Source organism: Propithecus coquereli, unplaced genomic scaffold, assembly GCF_000956105.1.
Source record: "Propithecus coquereli isolate 6110/MARCELLA unplaced genomic scaffold, Pcoq_1.0 Scaffold86, whole genome shotgun sequence".
Classification (NCBI taxonomy): domain Eukaryota; kingdom Metazoa; phylum Chordata; class Mammalia; order Primates; family Indriidae; genus Propithecus; species Propithecus coquereli.
This window is the reverse complement of record NW_012154840.1, coordinates 5205454-5229927: the sequence shown is the minus strand read 5'-3', so window position 1 is coordinate 5229927 and position 24474 is coordinate 5205454. Positions and strand designations below refer to the sequence as shown.

Here is a 24474-nt window from a genome sequence, read left to right as displayed (position 1 = left end):
ATTTTCTCAATTCTATATTCTTTTCATTTAAACATAAATTTGAGAATCAGCTTGCCAAATTCTACAAAAAATATCCTTCCTGGGATTTTAATTAGGGTTACATTGTATCTATAGAACAACTTGGACAGAATTGACATCTGACCCATGAAAAAGGTGTATCTTTCCATTTATTTAAGTCTTCTTTAATTTCTCTGAGCAGCATTTTGTAATTTTCACTGTAGAGGTCTGACAATTTAAAATCTAATTTATCCATAAGTATTTCAAATTTTGATGACATTGCAAATGGTATTTTTTCAGATACAAATGGTATTTTTATTTCGATTTTTAATTATTCACTGCTGGTGAATATATAAATACAATTTGTTGTGTATGTTGACTTTATGTCTTGGGATCTTGCTTAGCTCACTTATTAGTTCTAGTAGCTTTTTTGTAGAGTCTTTTGAATTCTCTAGGTAGGCGATCATGTTGTCTGTGAATAGAGACAGTTTTACTTCTTCATTTCCAATCTGTATTTCTTCTATTTCCTCTTATTGTCCTATTGCGCTAGCTAAAAATGTCAGGTAGAATGTAAAATAGAAATGTGAAAGCAGACATCCTTGCCTTTTTCCTGATCTTAGTGTGGAAGTGTTCAGTCTTTCATGATTAAGTATGATGTTAGCCATGGATTTTTCATAGTTGCCTTTTATCAGGTTGTGAAAGTCCCCTTCTATTTCTGGTTTGCTGAGGTTTTTTTTTTTTAAATCTTGAATGGATATTGGATTTTGTCAAATGCTTTTTCTGCGTCTATTGAGATGATTATGTATATATTTTGAAAATTTAATTTGTTATAATTACATACTGCATTGATTGATTTTTCGATGTTGAATTCACCTTGCATTTCTGGGATAAATCTTACTTCATAATGATATATTATTCTTTTATATATTGTTGGACTCAATTTGCTAAAATGTTGTTAAGGATTTTGAAACTGGGTTTATGAGGAACCTTCATTAGTAGTTTTCTTTTCTTGTAATGTCTTTGTCTTGTTTTGGGATCAGAGTAATACTGGCTTCATAGAATGAGTTGTAAAATGGTTTTATCTCCTGGTTTTAGGAGAGTTTGTGTAGAATTGGTATTCACTCTTCCTTAAATGTTTAAAATTCACCAGCGAAGCCACATTGGTCAGCCCCTCAATGATTCTTAAGGGTCCTTTCATCTTCAATATTCTGCAGTTCTAATAAGGCCCTTGTGATCAATCTTTCTGTTTTAGATACGTGTGTCTCTCCTAATTCCTTATTTCTTGTCTGTCACTGCCTCATGCTTCTTTCCCATACCCTCTATCAAGTGAATATCTGAGTATGTAGGTACTGGGCCAGCCCCCTCAGAGAAAGATGAGGAAACTGTTTCAATTCACTTTCTCCCAGCACTAGTGGGTTTTGGTCAAAGAACCACCTGTAATCTGCCTCAGCTACTAGAGTAGATAATGGAACATTGCCTAAAACCAGTGGGTGCCAAATTAGTGGGTCATAGGCCATTAAGTACAACCCACTTATCCCTGAAGGACTGGGGCAAGTGTTAAAACGCCTTCATTTCATATTTGGCATGGGCACTCTTCATTGTGGGTCTCTCTGGGCCTCAGTCTGACTATCCATAAAATTCAGAACTGGACCTCTAGATTTTCTGACTCTAAAAGTGGAAGTAAATAAACAATAGCAGCAGAGGGAAAGAATCTAAATGACCTAATATGGGGGTAATAAGATGACTTATATTTTCAGTGACTATTTGGCTTTAAAAGTTTTGAAACTCAAAAGTATGTAGCCCATCAAAATTGGCATGTGTTGAGACAAAGTGTGGAAAGTTAAAAATGGGGTTTGTTTAGATGTTGAATGCTTGGAAAAGAATGTTTTCCAGTATTGCTGTGCCACCTCAAAAACACTACCACATTCTAACGAAGAAAAAAAAACACTGGGAGGACCAAATGCCAGGACAAATATGAAAGTACTTTTTGGACTTTTTAACTTGCTGTTTAATACAAGTCTGGAATAGAGTTCTAAACACAACTAGATTTAGACTCTTTATCAGGTTATGGGAACTCTGAAGAGGTGTGGAGATGGGGCAGAAGCAGGGCAATAGTTTTGGCAACACACACTCTAATTCATGGTGACATTCTCTCCACCTAACATTAGGTATAGCAGTTGGATAGCTAAGCCTTAGAACATGACCTCTTCATCCTATTTGCTATTCTTTCATTGTACTGTGCACCTTGTCAGGAAGCAGGGGCTCTTGAATAGAGCCATCTCTGCCTCCATGTCACCCCCCCCATTACCTCTCTCTCTCCCATCTACCCCTTACCCAGCTTTGGCCCTTTGGCTTTGCTCCATCATTCCCTCATTTGAGCTTTTGTTAGTTTCCCACAATAACAGGAATTTGTGAAAGCCTGTAATTTATTTGGAGAGTTTGGCTCTTGGAGTACCCTCTCTCCTTTCAACTTAAGGGGAGAGCTTAGAGAGCTTGGATTTTGGCAGCCAAGGAATGAGGAATCTGGTCTCACATTTGAGTTCTTTTCTGAGCAGTCTCCCTGTACTTCAAAGACTGAGTGCCTGGGTAAGGAGCCAAGGCAATAATGAGTATTTGAGTGAAAAGACTTTGAGGATGAGGAATCTTGAGAGCCAATAGATCCAGAATAGAGCTGGAAAAGCCAGGGTCTGACCTCGTACTGCCCAGGCCCAACAGAAGCCCAGCTGGCTATGGGTGCTTAAAGGAGAAAAGGAGGGGGTGCATGCTGAATACAGACATGTCTTCACTTCAGGTACAGGCCTTCTGGGGCCAACTCTCTCACTTACCTGGAGGAAGTGGTTGATGTTGAAAAGAACTCTCTTAACCACTGGATAAAAGGTGTGGATGGTTAGTTTATATATAGTTTATCCTCAAATTCCAGGGCTTTGTTAGACAGAAAATTTATTAGTCATGAATTAAGTACTTGCTTAGCACTTAGTGTAGCTGTAGGTTGAAAATTATGCTTTTTACCTGATGGAAAGTTATGGGATTCCACCTATGATTTTTCCAAGTCTGTTTAGAAAGATGTCTTTGTACATCTCCTGTTGAAATGTACATTTTACCCTTCCCAACTCTCCCACATCTTAGCTGCTTCACTGAAATATCTTTGTCTTTCCCACATGAGAATGGGGTAATTATGGAGAACAACAGAAACTTCCTGGCTTCAAGTCCAAGTATTGTTAGAGTTATAGAAAACCTCTACCCACTCCTTGTATTTTCCAAAACAGGAAACTGAGTGCAAGAAAGGTAATGGAAAACCAATAACACTCATTTATCATCAATATGGTTATAATTATCATCATTGTTATTATGACTATTGGTACTTCTTTTTTCATATAGTCATTGCTTGATTATTTTTCTCTTACTAAATTTTCTTTGATAATCTACCCTGCTAACAATCCCTTAAGTCCTTTCTCTCATATCATGCTATTTTTCACTAATTAGTCTAGCTATTAGAATACCTTTCTCTCCCTTAATATGGCAAATTTTCTTTCACTTGGAGTGTCTGACTTCTCTGAAAATCTTTAAATAGAAAAATTTATTCTGATCATGAACTATGGGATTCATAAATTTTATTGCCCTATTTAACAAAAGTATTTTCCCTACTCTACTGTGAGATCTTTGAAGTCAAGTACCACATGTCACTCACTTTGCATCCTCAATGTGGGATAGCCATGTGTTTGGGCCAGAGAGAATGTTAGATAACTGTTGAATAAGTTGATATCATATATGGATGGCTTCATTTTTAAATATATATTTATTATTAAAAGATATATCAAGGTACTTTTCCCTGTTCCTCCCATGAAGTACAGCTAAAAATGCTAGACATTATATATAACACAAATATAAGAAGACTGAAAGGTGGAGAGAAAAAGGCACATAAGTTAAGGGCATTGGGACCCAGGGAACAACATGGCAGAAAACCTGGGTTATCTTTTTGCTTCATATATCTTGGACCTGGAGCTGAAGAAGCTGGCAACCCAGAAGCCAATGGGAGCAGACAAAAAGCCCCAAGAAAAGCCTGATTTGTCCAGCCAAAGGACCAGAAAAAGGGGCAGCCTCGCAAGACAGAATATCTTTAGACAATAACCCCTCTACTCCAGCCAAACACCATGGGAAAAAAATGCCCCCCACTCAACCTTTACTAGCAAAGGCCTAGTGGGGAGCCTAGACTTTTACACTCACCCAGCTGTAACAAAGTGCCCCAACCTGCCCCCCTCCCATGCTGAGGTGGTGTCAGAGGAACCTGAGTATGGAGCCAGGAATTTCTTTCACTCTCAGTGGTAACAAGACCTACCCCTCCCCCATGGTGTCTGTGGAGACCATGTAGGGAGCCTGGACTTTCACCCTTGCCAGACTATAACCTCGAAAAACCCCTTCCACCCCTGGAGAGATGCCAAGGTGGTATCAGTGAAGGCCAAGTAGAAAACTGGGACTCTCACCATCACTCAACTGTAGTGTCAGTTGAGGTCACATGGGAAAGAATAACAAGGGACCCTTATCCCTCTCAACCAGGAAGGTATCATAAGAAGCCTGGTGAAAATCTTGAACACTCACCCAGCAATAACAAGACACCCTTCCTCCCCCAGGGCGTCAAGGGAGACTGAGCAGGGAACCTGGACTTCTGCCCCCAGCTGGCAGTAATGAGGTGGTGCCTCACTGACATAGTGTCAGAGGAGGCCTACTAAAACACAAGATTTAAATAAGACCCAGAGTCTCATAACACAATATCCACAATGTCCAGGATACAATAGAGAATCACTCATTATACCAAGGACCAGGAAAATCTTGACTTCAATGAGAAAAGACCATGAACAGACGCCAACACTGAGATGACACGGAAGTCAGAATTATTTGGCAAGGATTTTAAAGCAGCCATCACTAAAATGCTTCAATAAGTCATCACAATCATACTTAAAACAAATGAAAAAATACCAAGTCTCACCAAGTAAATAGAAGATACAAAACAAATAGAAATTTTTGGAACTGAAAAATATAATAACCAAAATAAAATAAGCCTTCCTGGATGGGCCCCACAGCAGAATAGAGAGGACAGAAGAAAGAATTAGTGAAATTGAAGGCAGAACAATAAAAATGATCCAATCTGAACAACAGAGAGAAAATATTGAAAAAGTGAACAGAGCCTCAGGGGCCTGTGAGGCTATAACAAAAGGTTTAACATTCCTGTCATCAGAGGAGTCCCAAAAGAAGAGAAAAGGTGAGGAGGAAAATGTACTCAGAAATATTTGCTGAAAACTTCCCAAATCTGGCAAAAGACATAAATCTATAGTTTCATGAAGCTGAGTGAATCCCAAAGAGGATGAACTCAAAGAAATCTATGCCAAGACACATCATGGTCAAACTTATGAAAACTAAACACATGCGCGCACACACACACACACACACAAACACACAATCTTGAAAACAATGAGAAAGAAATGACACCTTAACTCTAGGAGGAAAACAATATGAATCTTAGCAATTTCTCATCAGAAACCATGGAGGGCAAAAGGAAAAAGTGGTACAAGATTTTTCAAGTGCTGAAATAAAAGATCTGTCAACCCAGAATTGCATACCCAGTGAAAATATCCTTCAGGAATGAAGGAGATAATCAAAGCATTCTCAGATGAAGGAAAACTAAGAGAATTTGTCACCAACAGACCTGCCCTAAAAGAATGGCTCAAGGAATTTCTTTAACCAGAAAAAAAACAATAAAAAGAAGAATCTTGGAACATTAGGAAAAAAAGTAATATCAGTGGAAAGAGTAAAATTATGGATAAATTTAATAGATATTAGAGTATAACAGATTTCTCCTCCTTTTGTGTTTTCTAAATTGTGCTCAATAGTTGAAGAAAAATTATAGTGATACCTGATATAGTTATCAATGTATACAGAGGAAATATTTAAGAAAATTTTATTACAAGTGGGGGAGCATTAAGAGACATAAGGGAGCTTAGGTTTCTACACCTCACTCAAACTAGTAAAATGTCAATACCAGTAAACTGTGATGTTATCTACATATAATATGATACCATTATATACATACAATATGATTTCTTTGAGTATTTTTTTAGTGGCCACTAAAAGAGGTATGCAAAGGAATACACTCAGAAGCACTAAAAATAAATTAAAATGGAATTCTAAAAATTTTTAAAATAACTCACAGGCAGGCAGGAAAAAGAAAGCAAAGAAAGGAAAAACAGAACAAACAGGAAACAAAAATAAAATGGCTCTAATATGTCAATGATTACATCAAATGTAAATGGTCTAAAAACATGAATTAAAAGAGACTGGCAGAGTGAGTAGAAAAAAATCATGCCCAACAATATTCTCTCTATAAGAAGCTCATTTCAAATATGTATTTCTAGGGAATTATGCTCAGTTTAAATAAAAGCCAATTTCAAAAGGTAAGATACTGTCTAACTCCATTTATATACCTTTCTTCAAATACAAATATTATAGAGATGGAAAACAAATTTGTAATTGCTAGGGTTTAGGGATGGTGGGGGAGTCGCCATGTATGACTATAAAGTGATAACACAAAGATCTTTGTGGTAATAGTTCTGCATCTTGATTGTGATGGTGGTTACAGGAAACTACACATGATAAAATGGCATAGAACTAAATGCACGCACACACTGTACCACTCCCAATTTTTTTTTTTTTTGAGACAGAGCCTCACTCTTTTGCCCGGGCTAGAGTGAGTGCCGTGGCGTCAGCCTAGCTCACAGCAACCTCAAACTCCTGGGCTCAAGCGATCCTCCTGCCTCAGCCTCCCAAGTAGCTGGGACTACAGGCACGCGCCACCATGCCCGGCTAATTTCTCTATATATTTTTAGTTGTCCAATTAATTTCTTTCTATTTTTAGTAGAGACGGGGTCTCGCTCTTGCTCAGGCTGGTTTTGAACTCCTGAGCTCAAACAATCCGCCCGCCTCAGCCTCCCAGAGAGCTAGGATTACAGGCGTGAGCCACCGCGCCCGGCCCCAATTTTTTGGTTTTGATATTGTATTATAGTTACATAAGTGAAAACTGGATGAAGAGTTTATGGGACCCACTAGACTATCTCCTGTGAATCTATAATTATTTTAAAATAAAAAATGTTTTAAAAAACCAAATAGATTAATTTTTTAAAGCTACATCAAATATAATTTAAACTCTCTTTGACTGTACAAAACATACCTTACAAGCCTAATCATCAGTTTTCATTGTATTGTAGATATTCAGAAAGGCCAAGTATTGGTGAGTTCTAGTTATAGAATGCCAGTAAAATGATTTACTGAATTTAAGTATTTTTTATCTTTCACAATGAAACTGAACTTTTTTTTATTTCAATAGATTTAGGGGTACAAGTTGTTTTTTGTTACATGGATGAATTGTATGGTGATAAAGTCAGGGCTTCTAGTGTACCCATCACCCAAATAGCATACATTGTGCCCAATAGGTAGTTTTGATCCCTCACCCTCCTCCCTTATACCCCCTTTCTGAGTCTCCAAAGTCCCTTATGCCACTCTGTGTGACCATATATACCCATGGTTCAACTCCCACTTATAAGTGAGTACATGTAGTATTAGTGTTTCCATTCCTGAGATACTTAGGTTTATGGCTTCCAGTTCCATCCAAGTTGCTGTGAAAGACATTATTACATTCCTTTTTAAGGCTGAGTACTATTCTATGGGGGGTGTGTGTGTGTGTGTATCTCACATTTTCTTTACTTATCAGTTGGTGGGCACATAGGTTGATTACATATCTTTGTAATTTTAAATTGTGCTATGATAAACATATGAGTGCATATGTCTTTTTGAAATAATGACTTTTTTTCCTGTGGGTAGAGACTTAGTAGTGGGATTGGCAGATTTAATGATAGGTCTCCTTTTAGTTCTTTGAGCAATCTCCACACTGTTTTCCACAGAGGTTATACTAATTTACATTCCCGCCAACAGCAAATAAGCATTCCCTTTTCACCACACCTGCACCAACATCTATTGTTTTTTGACTTTTCAATGGCCATTCTGACAGATGTAAGGTGGTATCTCACTGTGGTTTTAATTTGCATTTCCCTGATGATTAGCGATATTGAGCATTTTTTCTATGCATTTCTCAAATGAATAATGATGTTGAGCATCTTTTCACGTGCTTAATTGCCATTCATATTGTGTGTGTGTGTGTGTGTGTGTGATGTTTGTTCAAGACTTTTGCCCATATTTTAAGTTAGATTGTTTGCTTTCTTCTTACTGAGTTGTAAGGGTCAACTCACACTTGTATGATGGATACCAGTCTATTGTCAGATATGTGTGTTGCAAATATTTTTCCCAGTCTATAGTTTCCCTTTTAATTTTCATAACTATTTTTGAAGAGCAGAAGTTTTAATTTTTTTCTTTTATGGATCATACTTTTTGTGAATATTTAGGAAATCTTTGTCTAACCAAAGGCCAGGAAGATTTTTCTCCTATACTTTTTTCTAGAAGTTTTATAGTTTTAAGTTTTACATTTAAGTCCATGATCCATTTTGCATTGATTTTTGTATATGGTATCACTATTGATTGATATTTACAAAAATCTCTTATACATATAATTATATCTGATTATCGTTAAAAAAAAAACTCCAAGAAAGGCACAACAGGAATTTTAATCCCCATTTTACAGATGAGAAAATTGAAGATTAGGGAAGTGCTGTGTGACTTCTCAAGGTCTCACAGCTGGTAAGAGATGAAATTGCAAGGTAAGAGGTGAAATTGTGATAAAAGTCCAGGTCTTCTGCTGTCCTAGGCTAGTATGTTTAGAGCCAGGCAGTGAGGGCCCAGGATGGGGCCGCAGCAAAGTGAAGATTACCGATGTGGATCTGAGCAACCCATTCGGCACTTAAGATAAGGGACACAGGAAGTAGACTAGCCCTTACCTCACTCAGACTGCACTCCTCTGGCTCACTTGGGGCTCCACAATTGAAGAGAGACAACAGCTGGCCCAGCACCCTGCTCAGGTGACACTCAGTGAATGCTTTTTGATGATGATGATGAACAGTTGGAATGTGTTCAGAGGAGAGCTCTGAAAGTAATTAGAGAGTTAGAAATTAATCCTAAGAGAAAAAGTCAGGGGAACCGAGATTATTTATCCTAGAAAAGAGAGTCTCAAGATGAAACTTGATAACAGCTTTTAAACAAAAAAAGTTTGGGCTTTTCTTCTGAGGGCTGAGCAAGGGGAAATGGGCTAGAAGAATCTAAGTAAAAGGGCAAATTTCTTCCTCCCTAGTGAGGATTGTTACAGACACTTAAGAACCTTTAAAAACAGAATAAACTCTTCTTGAGTTTGGAATCGGGAATTTGCCTAACCTGGGCTCTGATGAAGGATTTCAGCATGAGGGCCACATGACCCTCTTGCACAGTGTCCTTATAAATTTTGGGGTGGCCCCTGAACCTACCCTGTATCCTAGTACAATTCTAGAAGGCTGTGGCCTTCCCTGTTCCTTAGTCTTAGCATCTTCACAGGGTTGTTCCAATGACTGAGACAAGCCTGACCTCAGCTCCTTAAACCTTAGCCCCTGTGCTCCTTGCCCCTGAAGTCAAGTGGCCAAGCTCCTAAGGCTACAGATCTGGCTTAGTGTGCGTGGAAGGGCCTGAAATGTTGGCTAGTCTGAGTCTGATTCCAGTGCTGGAATCCCCTATTTTACTAATATATCTAGCTTCTGCTTGCATACTTCTCTAACCTCACGGACCAGAAAGCTGGCAGTGCAGACCAATGCAATGCCCGCTTTGAAAGGCCAGGGAGAACTGAGATACCAGCAACACCACCAGGTATGCCATTAAGCTAAAGTGTCTTTGTGCTTCTTTTCTCTACAGCATGGGTAGGAGCCCTTGCGATGGGTATGATATTCTTCTGTTCTCCCATTGTAAGTATATTCACCGACCGTTTGGGCTGCCGCATCACAGCAACTGCTGGGGCTGCTGTTGCTTTCATCGGCCTCCATACCAGCTCCTTCACCAGGTAAGGCTAGGGGTTGCCGGCCATTTCCCCAAAGCTGAGGGTTGGCTTCTTTCTGGGCTTTAGCTAGGGGTACTCTTCTCATTGTAGAATCCCTGTGGCCGTGGCCGTGGCCGTGGCCAGGTAAGGCCTTCAAAGACTCTGCTGCCAGGGTTCATAATTCAATGGGACTCGTCTAGGTAGGGTTCCCAAAATGCATTGGTAAGGGAATATTCTCAAAGAGAATCTAGGAGTTCCAGAGTGGTGGGAGGAGCCTGTCAGTTCATAAAGCTGGGCCTAAGTCCAGTTTTGGTGACTGAATGGCTATGAAACAATTGATGAGTACCATTTCCCTCTCTGGGCCTCAATTTCTGTTTCTGTAACATGAGGGGATTAGATCAGATGGTCATTTTAGGTCTGTTCCAGCTCTGCTATTCTGTTCCCCTTCAATGTGCCACACATCTCATGACCTCTCCCTCCCTCCCAAGAATGAGCTTCTTGAGTGAGCACGTGTGAACACCTAGCCTTCCAGGATTCCCAAAGGAATCTTATGCTGAAAGAGAGGTCAGTTGAGCCAAAGGATGTTTAGCTTTTCTGGCTCTTTTCCAGGTATCTCTAGCTGCTGACACCTGTGGGATGATTTGGGACAGATAGATTCATGTCTTGGACATGAGAAGGATGTTTAGCAGCATCTCTCACTGAGGTACAGACCCAGAGCCCAGCTACCCAGCTGGCCCTAGACTAAACTCAAACCTTAGTCCCACTGGTCCTGCTGGCAAAACTTGGTAGTGTCAGGAAAGGAGCAGCTGCAAGTTCATTTTCTGCTTTCTTTTCTGCCAGCCCTGCAGAAGCAAATGTGTAGAGAGGAGGCAATAAAGACCTTATACCACAGCCTGAGGAATATGGAATTCCTGAAGAACTCTAATGACTTTCTGCTAGAGACACTTTGGAAGTTATGGTACCTCCTACTTCCAATCTGTCTAGGCTGTTGTAGCGTAATGCCAGCCTAGAAACACAGAAATGGCCACAGCAACATGTCTGGAATGAGGAGAAAACTAATGTGTCAGAGACTTGCTTTCTGAGCGTGGCTCTCCAGAGAAGGGCCATGGCTCTCTAGGCCCAATGTTCCACTCACAGTGGAGAATGATAATTGTGTTCCACCTCAACTGGGACCTGTAAGGGGGAGCCAGCTTTCTTTATGACTTTAGCATTTCTGGCTGCCCAGCACACCCTCCAGCACAGCTTGGATTTGGTCTGCAGCTGTTTCTTGGCTTTATCCAATCCAACTGGGACAGAAAAGGGAAAATCAATGTCCTGCCTGGAACCTGCTCAGCCTTCCGAGTGCAGCAGCTCTGAACCTTTTCAGGACCTGTCTGGTGGTCGGCCTCATCTGCCACCAGCAAGCTGGTGCCTGGCTCCTTCTTAGGGGGAGCTAGGCCTCAGAAGCGGCTCCAGTCTCAGCATTACACAGCAGAGGTCTATTTTATAAGGCCAAGCAGAGAAAAGTGTAAACAAATTAGCAACATACGGATCCCATTTCCCTTCCAATCCACATGGGCTCAGTTACAGGAGGGGAAGGAGCTCAGATGTGGTGTTTTCTTCTGGCAGGCTTCTTTAGGCACGTTGGAGTAGGCGTTCTGTTCTCCAGCCCTTAAACTCCTCTCCTAACCCTTTTGCTCTTTCTGTAAGAACATCTTCGGAGCCAAGAAACTTTCTGCATGGCTTCAAATCCAGGGGAAAAATGGTTCTACTTGTGGCTACAGCTTTAAGTCATCCTTCCTGTTGTCTCAATCAGGGCTCTAAGCTCCTTTGGATGATGTGAAATGGGGCAAAGCGCAGGCAGGGCTGGTGAGGCTTTGGAAAGCTCAATTCAGGGGCTTCCTGTCCTGAGGACCTAGCTAGAAACAGATCCACCACAGAGCACCCTGAGCTGAATCCCATGTTTTGCCTCCACCTGCCCCCTCCCTGAAGGTCCAACTCCTCTACCTTAGACAATGTCCCCAGCTAAGGACAATCCCATAGAGTACCTAGAATCTAATGGGAGCAGGCCCCAGGGAACCTGACAGAAGAGGAGCAGTTGGCTTAACTATGTGTTCCAAGTGGAGACAATTATTTTGAAACCAAAGCCCTTGCTCACATTTAGTGAATACAAGCAAATGGAAAGCAACAGTGATGATAGCTATCGTGGAACCATTGGTGCTAGCACCATATTGTCACTGCAGCATAGGCCCAGACCTTTAGTATGAGGACTGAGTCTATCTCTTGGGAAGAATTGCTCGACCAAGAAGGGTGTTAGGTAGTTAAGTAGCCACGTAAGAACTGTTGCAAAATACATGGAAGCAACAAAAACAAAACAAAATTCTTCACTAGGTTATGCCAATATTGTCTAGGGCATATGGCTGGCCAAACTGACTTTCCTATGGCCTTTCCCCTTCTGACACTTTATCTTCTGTGACAGAGGCTTATGGCCACAGCAGGGCCTAAGAGTTTTAAGCCAGGATCTGTCTTACTTGGCCAGGCCCACAACTTCTTTGAGGGTCTACTTCCTGTCAAGGAGCCAGGCTAGTCTGGGGAACAAATCCGTATCATATCCATCAACAGAGGCAGGACTCTGGAAGTTAAAGGGACTCCTTACTTCAGAATTCCCACGGAGATTATCCATGGCCTAGTGTAAAGGACCTTGGGATATCCAGACCTTGGGCAGGATTGGGGAGAAGGTGTCTGTCAGGAGATCATCACCCATTCTCTGAAATATTAAGGGCCCTGAGCATGGAGAAAGACACTGAGGAGTCTTATGGAGGGTCTCGACCTTCCAGGATCTTGGCTCCTTGCAGACGTTTGTTGTTACTTGGAATAAAGCTTTGGCCACCAGCCTGTCCATGGTGTCTAGGTAAGCAGTAAGGTGAAACTGTTCTCTCTAAGCCACCGACTTACTCCCTGTAGCCCCTCACCCAGCCTTTGCATAGGCCGGTTCTGGCTTTCTTTTGAACAGTCCTCTTTGATATGGTGCTATGATTCATGCCAGAGTCACACAGACCTGGATTTAAGTCAAAGCCATGTTACCTTGGGCATATGTTTTTACCTCTGAGTTTCTGCTTCCCCATCTGCAACATGGGGATGAGAAGACCTTGTTCCTCGTCTGTTCTGATGATCAGTGGCAAGTGGGGCTGTGCATTAAGGGTGGAGGAATAGAGGTCTCGGGAGGCTGATGGGGGAGGGCAGATAGATTGCTGGCCAGGCTGCTGAGGACAGCTCTCTCTGTTTTTCCCACAGCTCCCTAAGCCTGCGCTACTTCACCTACGGGATTCTCTTTGGTTGCGGCTGTTCCTTCGCCTTTCAGCCATCCCTCGTGATCCTGGGCCACTACTTCCAACGCCGCCTGGGTTTGGCCAATGGTGTGGTGTCCGCTGGGAGTAGCATCTTCTCCATGTCCTTCCCCTTCCTCATCAAAATGCTGGGGGATAAGATCAAGCTGGCCCAAACCTTCCAGGTGCTAAGTACCTTCATGTTTGTCCTTATGCTGCTTTCACTCACCTACCGGCCCCTCCTGCCCAGCTCCCAGGACACCCCAAGCAAGAGAGGTGTCCGCACCCTGCACCAGCGCTTTCTGGCTCAGCTTAGGAAGTACTTCAACATGCGAGTGTTCCGCCAACGCACCTACCGCATCTGGGCCTTCGGGATTGCTGCTGCTGCCCTTGGCTACTTTGTTCCCTATGTACACCTGGTGAGGAATACCAGGGTGGGCCCACCCCACCTGGCCCCAAGAAGCTACCCTCAACCTGCCTAGAGTCCAGAGGGTGGGGGTGGAGGACACTGAAACGGTAGAGCTGGGACCTTTGCAAAAAGAAAAAAATAGTGGTTTGTAAGGCCAAGCAGAGCAAAGAGAGGGGAAAAGCACAGGTTGTGGGAAGACCTCAGTGGAAAATGGGAGGAGTTCCTTGGGAGAAATCTCATGGACCTTGGCTTCCCCCACAGTAAAAATTTAGAGAGATTTTGAGGAGGAAACAAGCATTGCTGAGATGTAGGAGACTGGCCCAGATGACCCAAGACAGGGTTTTCTAAAACTGTGTTCTGTGGAATGCTGGTCATTGTGGTCAAATTACTTTATTTAGGACGTAATATATGCTGGATCTCTTCGAGCTTCATAATGTGTAATAATCTCTTAAAGGTACTAAAACTTCCTGCAGGAAAGAAATCCATTCAGCTTTGTTTAACCCAGCGTCCACCAAACTTATACGGCCACACAGCTGGTGGTTATAGTCCAGTTGTTATCCTCCACAGACCTCATGCTTCTGAAAATGTGTTTTGGAAGGGTTACCTGGAAGTTGGTGGATCTTCCTCCCCTAATAACCTGATGTTGCCCCAGGCTATCGGTTTGGAGTCAGGAAATGAGGAGATTATAGAGGAACCCTTGGATTTTCTCAGTTTTTTAGGCCATTTCTGTCCTACCAGGGCTTAGAAGAGGCTTGGAGACACCTACCCCCGCTTGGCTGTTGCTCGGAAGTCCAGAATCCAGAGAGCCAAGGGATAAGCAGCCTCTTAGGCTGCTAGAAGTAGCCAAAGAGCTTGTCCTAGAGCTAGGGCTACAGGGGGAGAGGGCTACAGGAGAGGGGGCTCTTTATCCTGGTCCAGAGAAATAAGTAGGAGAGGGTTCTGGATATTCCAACAGTTAACCACTCAGCTCCTCTTCCTCCTCTTGTTCTGGCGGCCCCGGTGCTATTCTTTTCAGATGAAATATGTGGAAGAGGAGTTCTTGGAAATCAAGGAGACCTGGGTGCTCTTGGTGTGTATTGGGGCTACCTCAGGCCTTGGGCGTCTCGTGTCAGGCCACATCAGTGACTCTATTCCTGGACTTAAGAAGATCTACCTACAGGTGAGTGTGACCACCTGACAGCTGTGGGGAGGAAGAGCCTACCATAGATGCTAGGTTATCTCCAGCCTTTGGGATAGAATGGTAGGGTGTGCCACTGCAGTGCCCTGAGTCCCAGCTCTGACACAAGCTTGAAGCTTGTTGTGCAACATGGGACAGTCACCTAAATTCTCTGAGTCTCTTGTTTCCTCTGCATTCAAACAAAGGCCATCATGCTTGTTCTGCCTCCTTTACCAAGACGGAATGAGGATCCAGTGAGAGCAGTGTATATGGAACCTATTAGAACACTTGTAAAGGAAGTTTTTTTTTATTAATAATGGCTCTCCATCTGAAAGGGGGAAACTGAGGCCAGGAGTTAGCTGTTGCCCCCAGTAAGAACTGATCTCATTGCTACCCTACATACTCTTGGAGAGTCTTGAGCATCTGTAGCATTCTGTGGCCCAGCGTCTCTCCTCTAGGCCCAGGCCCAGGTCCATCGCCTCTCATACTTCCAGAGCTACTTGGCGTCAAGCACTGGTTCTCAAATGTCATCCTATCAATGGACACAGAAAAGGCCAGACCTCACTTTTCCTCTCTAGGCCTCACTTTCTTCATTTGTGCAATTAGAATAATTCTTGCCTTTCCCATCTTACCTCACAGGTGAGGATCGGAAGAAATATACGTATGACCAAGCTTGGCAAGTAAAAAATGTCATGGCCAGGCAAGGTCTTAATCCTTCTGACAGTGATACAGATGTCCTCACATTGTGGACAGTACCAACATGGATACTCCAGAGGCCACTTTCTGTGTGAACTGGGCTCTGGTCTGAGTTTAGGTTACTGCTCAAGTTGTCAGTCTTTGCCTACCTGGCAGCAATACTGCCTTTCTGACCTGGCTCATGCTTTTTGTTCCTGCAGCTGGGCTTATGGAGAGGTGCCCAAGTGTGGAAGCCTGTGGAAGGGCAAAAGCAGCTCCAGAAAACAAGTAGTTGCAAATAATCCATCGGGAAGATGGTTGAGTTCTGACTCATTTATCTTCCGGGAAAACCCTAAAAGCACTTCCGGGGGACCCTTGACTACACTCACCGCAGGGATTTCTGTCTTTGATAGCCCTGAGTGCTTTCCTAAATACCTTCAGATGTCTTGGATGAGACTATGATTAACTTTCCCTGTTGTGTTTAACTCTGTGTTGCTTTGCAAGAGCTGGTGAATCTGCTTTGTCAGAGCGAGGGTTGCTATTATGGTCCATCCAGTCCAACCTCTCGTTACACTGATGGAGAAACTGAGGGAAAGGCTCACACAGACAGCAGCAGCAGGAACTAAACTCCTATGCAGCACTCTTCTTATATTCCACCTTGCCCTAAGTGATGGATGGCAGAGCCAAGTCTCAGAGATAAGTGACTGGACCAAGGTCAAACCAAGGGATTATCTTGTGATTGAGATAAACCAATTATGAAATTTTGAATTCCTGTGCAAACATCAGCAAGTGCTTTATATGGGTGACTTTTTGCATAGGAGTATGTGTGGCTTTCCCAGCCTCTCCTACATGCCACCCCTGTGGGTCTTCCCTGCCAGTATTAGCAGCTCCAAGGTGCCAAAGGGTTCTAGAAATCACGGTAATCTGACACTGGGCCAGGACTTCATCTTGAGGAGAGGCAGTAGCCCCTGCCTAGCCATATAGCTCATGTGATTATCACCACAGTCCCTGGGAAAGAGGTAGGGCCCAAGCAACTTTTGCTTTCTGTTATGCAGCAGGAGTTCCAGGGAGGGGAGGCATTAGCCAGCTAAAGGCCGAGATAGGTTTAGGACCCAGGGCTTCTGCTGACCACTTTCCCCACCCATCGCTCCTTCCCCTTTTCCTTACTCTCATTTGGCCTAGTTTTATCACTTAGAATAATATAAAATAATCTTAGAACATAATAGATGAAACATATCTTTATCAACTTGTAGTCCAACTCCCTCATTTTACAAATTGCGTGTCTCAGACTGAGAGCATAAGACAATGTGTGAACTTCTCCTTTGTCTTGAGTTTCTCAAGATATTCCATCACAGGAATTTGCCTCCTTTTCTCCCTGGGTCAGATGCAAGAATACAAGCCTGGGGGAGTGGAAGGAGTGTACACCGCTTCAGGTTCTAAAGAGCCATCCTCTAGACCCTGTGGGCCCTACTATTGGTGAAGACAGGCTTATGTGTCTGGTATCCAGCCCCTGGACAATCTGTTGGAAAGGAAATGGTGATGATATGCAGAACGGCCTCACTCTGGGCCAATTTTTGAGGTCTGAGTCTCAATTCCAAGAGGGATTTTTAATTTCCGAACCTTGGCAAGGCCTCATGGAGGATGTTAAGAGATAGCTAGATACAAAAGGTAGTAATCAGAGCTTATTGACATCAGTTAATAAGGTCCTATGCGTTATATAATGGTATTTATTCTTAATTGCGATAATGGGCTTGATTGATAGGTGGGTCTGTTTTATCTCATAGTTGTGTATGAATGTCCTAGAGGAGAAGCTGGAGTACCTGGGTTTTTATTCCTAGCTTCTGCCTAGCTACCTCAGAGTAGCCTGGGCAAAGTTCAAAGGTACTCCAACAAACAGTTGTCCTCAGATGGCATTATCCTCTCCCCAAATCAACCAATCAACCCAACAAACCCACTGCCAGCTACAACACAGAAAATCTTTAGGGCATGAAACAGCCTTTACCCCCACTCCTTCCATGTGTTCCTAGGTAAGTTGGCCTGCCTGTGTGAACTATTGGAAAACCTTTGGGCTTGTTACAGCCTTGGTAAACAGATCAGGTTTTAGCCCTGGCCCTGGGATGACCTGGCTCTGACCTGGCTCTGCTGGCTGCAGGGCGTTGGCAGTGGTGGGCAGGGGGTCCTTTCTCTGCCTGCAGCTCAGGTCTTCAGTCTGGCTCACTGACACAGGTTGCAAATGATCTTAATCAAAAGACCAGCTGTGCTTACAGTGGCCCTTGTCTCTGTGGAGGGGGGAAAACCAGCCTCTGGAAAGGCAGTTACATTGTTTTGGAGTTATTTTGCCCAGTCCAAAGAAAGCCCAGTGGCTAGTCAGTGCTCCTGGGCTAGCTTCAGGCTCCCTACACACCCTCCTAGTGGTTTAGTTCCTCTGAAAGGCCCCTTTCTTGCCTTTTCAGAGTGCCCCAGCCAAGCCCAGAGGCCCCCAGAACTATGTGTCTGAGATATGTAAGATGGGTAGTGTGGCCCATGTCCTAAAGCATAAGGAATCTGGGTGAATCTCCCAGTGGTCTCCTTCATGCCAAGGTATTTTCTAAAATCAGCCACCCCCCCCCCGCCCCACCGCCAAATGGAAACTAGCTCCTTCCCCATTTCAGGAAGCTGTGCCTTCCATTCCAGTCCCATAGTGACCATGCAAGCCACCCGCAGTTCCTCCCTTCCCTCTTCCCAGACTTTACGTAGATCTGAGAACACCAACATGGCCTGATCCCAGCCCCTAATCCCTGGGGCAGCCAAACAAGCTCAGAAAGTAGAAACGACAATTGCATTTATCTCAGGGTCTAGTGCAAAGACAAACTTCTTGAGGCCAGGAGTCCTACCCCGCTTTTTTTATCCTGACAGAATCACAGCTAAGTAGGGGCTGTCTTAAAGCTTTGAATCCCACTATACAGGACTTAGAAGGGTCCTAAGTAACTATTTAGTCCAACTGCTCTCCCTGTTGACACCCGCCCTTCCGCCCCATTTTATAGATCGTAGAAATGAAGACTTGAGAAAGGACATGTGATTTGCTATGTGGTCTTGGCTGGCCAACACAACATTACTACCTCAGGCCCTTGCTCCCCTCTAGGTACTCTCCTTCCTGCTCCTGGGCCTGATGTCCATGATGATTCCTTTGTGCCGAGACTTCGCGGGCCTCATCGTCGTCTGCCTCTTCCTGGGCCTTTGCGATGGCTTCTTCATCACCATCATGGCCCCCATCGCATTTGAGCTGGTGGGACCAATGCAGGCCTCACAAGCCATTGGCTACCTACTGGGCATGATGGCCCTGCCGATGATTGCTGGGCCCCCCATTGCAGGTGAGGCTGATATTCTAGGGAGGGCATGAATCAGGAAGTCCCGTTTTCTCTGGGCACTAGCTCTCCTGAGCACCTCTGCTTGAGGCCTCTTTTCCTCTTATTCTCTGTTTAAGCAGCCTCGTCAGAGTGCATGATACCCCTTGTCACTCACTACTGGTGAAAGAAATTAAACACAGTACATATGCATGGATACATTTTGAAGGATTTTCCATGGCTGTATATCTGTTTCAATGAGGTTTTATTGTAGACAGTATGGCTCCTTCCAGGAGGATGAAGAGAAAAATGAGTTTGGCCTTCTTGACCATTCTATTGATCCAATATCCTCTCTCTCTCTCCACAGGCAAGCGATTATTTGCAAGGTAGTTGGGTAGGAAGAGAGGAGAAAGTGGGTCCTGGTTTTATTAAAAGCTAGAGACACCCTTCTCCTCCTCTGCTGGCTTCTGAACTAAGCCTGTAGAAGAGATTTGATTAAGGTAACACCCAAGGATTGAGCCAATAAGGCTCTCCTTCAGCAAGTAGCGGGCAAAAGTGTTGACTTGCCATCTTGCAGCACTCCTAGTTTTTCCTTCCACTCTCCCAGAAGGGGATTGTTGGTACCCCAGGGAACATAAAACGAATGAAAAGAGACCTTCATTTCCTTTCTATAGGATTTATTGCAAACGTTGACTCATGGGTTAGCCTCTCCTAAGCTAGTCAGATGGGCTATTTCAACACTCTTTGAAAGCCAATTATGTGCAAGGCATTGTGAGGGCAAAAGCTTTCATTTAGGCTTTTTTGCAACAGCCACACTGCCCACTGGGGAAGGGGAACCACTACCCAGCCCCTGATCCTTAGAGTGCCCCGGAATCCACATCTCTTTCCATTTGGCTTAACTTCTGAGTAATTACAGGGCCAAGGGCCTTCTTGCCTTTCCTGAATATTGTTTCTGGGCTCTGAGGTATCAATACTATGAGGTACCTCACATTAGCTTTTGGAGGTGAACAGGGGAGGCCTTGCATCCCATGCTAAACATATCCATAGTATTGGCAGCTCAGAGGAACCCAGAGGGGCTATGCATATCTATAATGGAAAGGAAGATATACACATATAGATTACTCCTAGGGCAAATGGAATTCCAAGAAAGGACACTTCAGAGAAAAGGCAAATAGGAACTCAGCTGAATTGTTCCACAAGAACAATTTGGGGGGTGGTGGTAGGGGGATGGGGAGTATTACTGTGAACCAAGGCAAGCAAGGCTTGGCCATCTTCTTCAGAGTTCTTCTAGACTAGGTTTCTTCCTAACTCTATACAGTTAGCTAGCTGTAGCTTGATGAAAGTCACAAATGGAGATACTTTAAGAGAAGCTTTATTAGCTTCTTTCATAACGAGCATTCACCTCAAGGGCCTGCAACCCCAGTACCTCAAGGAGGAGCTGCCTGCCCTTGAAGTTGAGGGAGCTCCTAAGTCAAGGCAATACAGGCTAAGATTCTCTGGATAGGCTCTGTGTTAGCCCTGTAGAAGAGGCAGAGAGCACCTCTGGGCGATAGGGCAAAGCTGAGCTTGACTTCTCTCTCTTGACTATTTCAGGCCTCCTCCGCAACTGTTTTGGGGACTACCATGTGGCCTTCTACTTTGCTGGTGTGCCCCCTGTCATCGGGGCTATAATCCTCTTCTTCGTCCCTCTGATGCATCAAAGGATGTTCAAGAAAGAGCAAAGGGATTCCAGCAAGGATAAGATGTTGGCCCCTGACCCAGACCCCAATGGGGAGCTACTGCCGGGCTCCCCCACCCCTGAGGAACCAATCTAACGCTTTTTTCTTGCCATTGTGTGCTCCTCCCCAGCCCTTCCCCTTCATCCCACCCTGCTCAGCATTTACATGTTTGCCACCAGCACACTTGTTCCCAAACCTGTGCACATAGCATTTTAGCCACCTGACAATCCCCTTGGAGCTAAAGCTCCAGGTGTTCCAAACTCATTAACCAAATTCTCCCCATGAATGCCTTTAAACTTGCCAGGCCCTTCTCCTCCCAGGGATCTGGGAAGGTGTGGGATCACCTCCTGGCCTTTGGAACCTCTCCATATACTTTCTAACCCCTGGGAGAGGAGGAGGATGTGATCTTCTGGCCCCCGCTTGTTAGTCACCCACTAAAATCAACTGCCAAAGGTGCTACTGTGTCCCCAGGAGCCTAGTGGGGGATACCCAAGCCTCTGTTTGCTGAGGAGTTCATTGCCATCCATTTTCGGGAGCCATTGGGGGGGAGCAGAGAGGCAAAATGAGACAAGGAGCTTTGTTTAGCCTTAGAGTTTCTAAAGGCTCTAGCTTCCCAAGAGCTGTGTACAGGCAGTATCCCCAAAATACAGTTGGTTAACAATCTGCTCCCCTCTTCCCTTCCTTGTTTTTTGCTCTACTGTCTTCTCTCTCTTCTCTTCCCCTCTATTTCTTTTTATGACTGTCAAAACACATGGGTGCTGGGAGAAAGGAGGGACCCACCCAGAGCTTGGGCCAATCAGCCTCAGCTTGGCCCAGTCCACCCCTAACACTAGCATAATCCCATTCATCTCAGGCTGAGCCACATCTCACTTTTTGGCTCAAGCTGATATAATCCTAGATTGGAAGAGTAGAATACCATGTAGGGAAGGGACCTTAAATACTATAGAGTTCCATGTTCCGCTCACTGATTTTTACAGATTTCCCAGGCCAATGCATTTATCTGGAGACCCTCCCAGCTCCCCATCCTTATATGTACCTGTCAAAATGTGAAGAAACCCCTTTCATCTCAGCAGGCAGAGGAGGACAGATGACAGTGAGCTGGCATGGTGGGAGTAACAACAGTGGTTATTGACATGGTGAAGGACCAACTCCTCCATCTCTCAGTTTTCATAATAGGTCAATATTTCCACCTGGGCCAAGCCAGAAAAGGGCTGTTTTAGGAAAAAATCCATTCCTAACCTGGACCCCGAAAAGGTACAGGCAGCAGCTGCACATAGGGTTGGACAACTTCATTTAGGAAGGAGAAGCCATCCTAGCCTTTACCACCCAATCTGTCCCCCATGCTGGGCATCCTAGGCCACTCTGATTAGTGGGCATTAAAGGTGCCATGAAAGGTAGACTCTGGACCACCTTCATCTCTCTGAAGTAGGTGCCAGATGTTCCCTATGCCCAGGCTCTGGGCAACAGTCTTACTGAAGAGCATTCCCAGTGCCCTTGGCTCAGAGCAGAGGGCACTACCAGGCTGCGTCCAGCTAGCACAGCTCACCTCATTAGCAGCTCAGCCTTTCTCCTCACTCTGCCTCTTTGTATCTCTTTTTCTACTCTCTGAGCCTTTGTCTATTATGTTCCTGTCACCCACCCTTTCATCATCTTTTTGCCAGGCATTCCTGGCTGTCACTTGGAGCCAACAGTAACTTGCCACCCCAAGCCAGGGTCACCCCAGGACCAGGAGGATGAGGTTGCCTTGAGGGGCTCCAAAGAAGACAATGGTCCCCACCCATAAGTTTTCCGTTACAAACAGGCAGCTGGGGCATGGTTGGCCTCTGATGGTTTCTTTCAAGGCCAAAGTCCTGAGCCCCCTCCGCTGGTCCCAGTCCAGCTCTTACCAACTCCCCAAAGGAAAACCCACTGGTTCTTGGTTCTTCGAGTAGAAAGGGGCCAAGGGGCCGAGTTACTATCCTGTCAGTTGGAACAGCAGTGGAACAGGAGAAGCTGGGCCCCAGGAGAGACCACTGAAAATACTGGAGCAACAATGCCCCTGCTTCCATTCCTCCCTACCCCACCCCCACTGAGTCAGCGGAGGGCGATTCTGCAGGGCCTCCTTTGTTGCTCATGGCCAGGTAGCTCTTAAGAATCAGGCTGCCACCTACTTCTCTCCAGATGAAGGGAAGACATTCACAGGTCCCAAATCTGCCCATTCAGGTGTCACATAACATTGTGGGGTGTCAATTTACTTCTTCCACACATGTGGACGTGCATGCATGAGCTTGTGTGCTTTTGGAGAGAACGTTTGTTGGCAAAAGCAGCACAGTATTAATATTTAGAGTAGGATGCAGCCTCTTATGTACCATCATTAAATCTAGGAGAACGAACAAAATGTCAGAGCTTGAGACATGGGACATTTAAATCCTCAAGGGGTTTGGAACAAAATAAAGAGATCTAAAAATTTGGTTTTGGTATGTGTGTTGCCTGGTTAACAGCAGGAAGTTTGGCTTCAGAACTGACATCTCGTTTTCAAATCAAAGCTCTGCCAGGGTCTGTGCTCTCCATGAGCGTAGAAATTAGAAAAGGAGCTATAGAGAGATTTGGAGTTGGGTGGACTGAGCTTGATTTTGAAGGGAACTCTGAAGTGGAAAAGTGGTTACTTTACAAAATGAGAACATGATTACTGGCTGAGTTGGAGTGGAGGCCCCACCAAGGCCACCACCTTGCTACAAACGTGCCATGTTGAAAATTAGCAAAGACCTGAGCAATAATCCGATCCAACCCTTCTTCCCTCTCTTTTATGTTATTGATGAGGAACCTGAAGGGATTGGTATAGCTGGGTGACACAGACTGGCAGTGACAGAGCCTGGAATTGAGGGTGATGTAGGGGAGAGACCTATAAGAATGACAAAGCTGGGAGTAACCTTAGAGTCCCCCTTGTCCATACTCTGCATTAAATTTAAGTGGGGAAACTGAAGCCTAGAGGTCGGAAGGGACAGCCACAGGTTCACATAGGGGAAAGTGACTTGCCCCTTCATTCAACAATTATGTAGCAAGCCCATTCCAAAACGGTGTCAGCAGGACTAGCTCTGAGCAAAAATGACAAAGTCTGACTTTTAGCATACCCCATCTCTTCACCATTACCCTCACCCACAACCAACATACTTTTGGTATTCTATCTCCCAGGCAGTCCAGAGACCTTCATACAGCTTTGGCCTTGGAGGCCTAGTTTCATCTACTGCCCCATCCACCGCCAGCAACCCAAGAGGAACAAATAAAGTCCACCTCCTTATGGCCATATACTGGGCAGGGCAGGGGCAAAGAGAAGGGACTGGTTTACTTTGGGAGAGGGTGGTTTACCGCCAAGCTCTTGGCTATTGTCCATTCTCCCCTGACTCAGTGCAGACACCCTGGGGCTACAGGCTCCTCACCTCCTCCCACTGAGGCTAATTACTCTGTCCTGCTGCCAGGCCCTAGGCTTTCCCACCCAAGGTCTGCTGCCCCCTCAGTCCCTCCCTCAGCAGCCCCAAGGCTCAGTCTGTGTTTGATCACGCAGGACCATTAGATTTCACAGCTATGGAATCCCATAATTGTTATGAGCATATGCTCTCCTCCAGGGCCTTTTCATGTCTGAAAAGGCAGCCAGCAGTTTCCTGCCACTTCTCCCCAGTAGCAGAGCAGGCCAGCTGACAAGGATTACAAATCCCCAGTGTCTCCCAGCTGGCGCCTGATACGGTGGGTGACGGGGAGAACCAGAGCCCTTGAAGCGAGTTCGGAAATTTGAATAAACTGAAATGAAACAGAGACAGCAGAGGCACAGAGAAAGGGATTAGGTACTCAACTCCTGCAGGGGTTGAGGAGGCGGTGCTTTAAAAGGGCCCTTTGATTCCTGCCTTTCAGCTCTCTCTAGCG

At 44.5% G+C, this 24474-nt stretch overlaps 1 protein-coding gene across 1 annotated transcript in view; it reads left to right on the top strand.

The window, feature by feature from the left end:
- Positions 1 to 23027, top strand: part of SLC16A2 (solute carrier family 16, member 2 (thyroid hormone transporter)) — a 104221-nt gene extending 81194 nt beyond the window's left edge. Inside the window, exons 2-6 of the mRNA XM_012664126.1 lie at positions 9871 to 10015; positions 13265 to 13715; positions 14721 to 14864; positions 18658 to 18886; positions 20453 to 23027. Coding sequence (XP_012519580.1) covers positions 9871 to 10015; positions 13265 to 13715; positions 14721 to 14864; positions 18658 to 18886; positions 20453 to 20673 — 1190 coding nt within the window. The 3' untranslated portion in view covers positions 20674 to 23027. The remainder of the gene's footprint in view (positions 1 to 9870; positions 10016 to 13264; positions 13716 to 14720; positions 14865 to 18657; positions 18887 to 20452) is intronic.
- The last annotated feature ends 1447 nt before the right edge of the window (positions 23028 to 24474 follow it).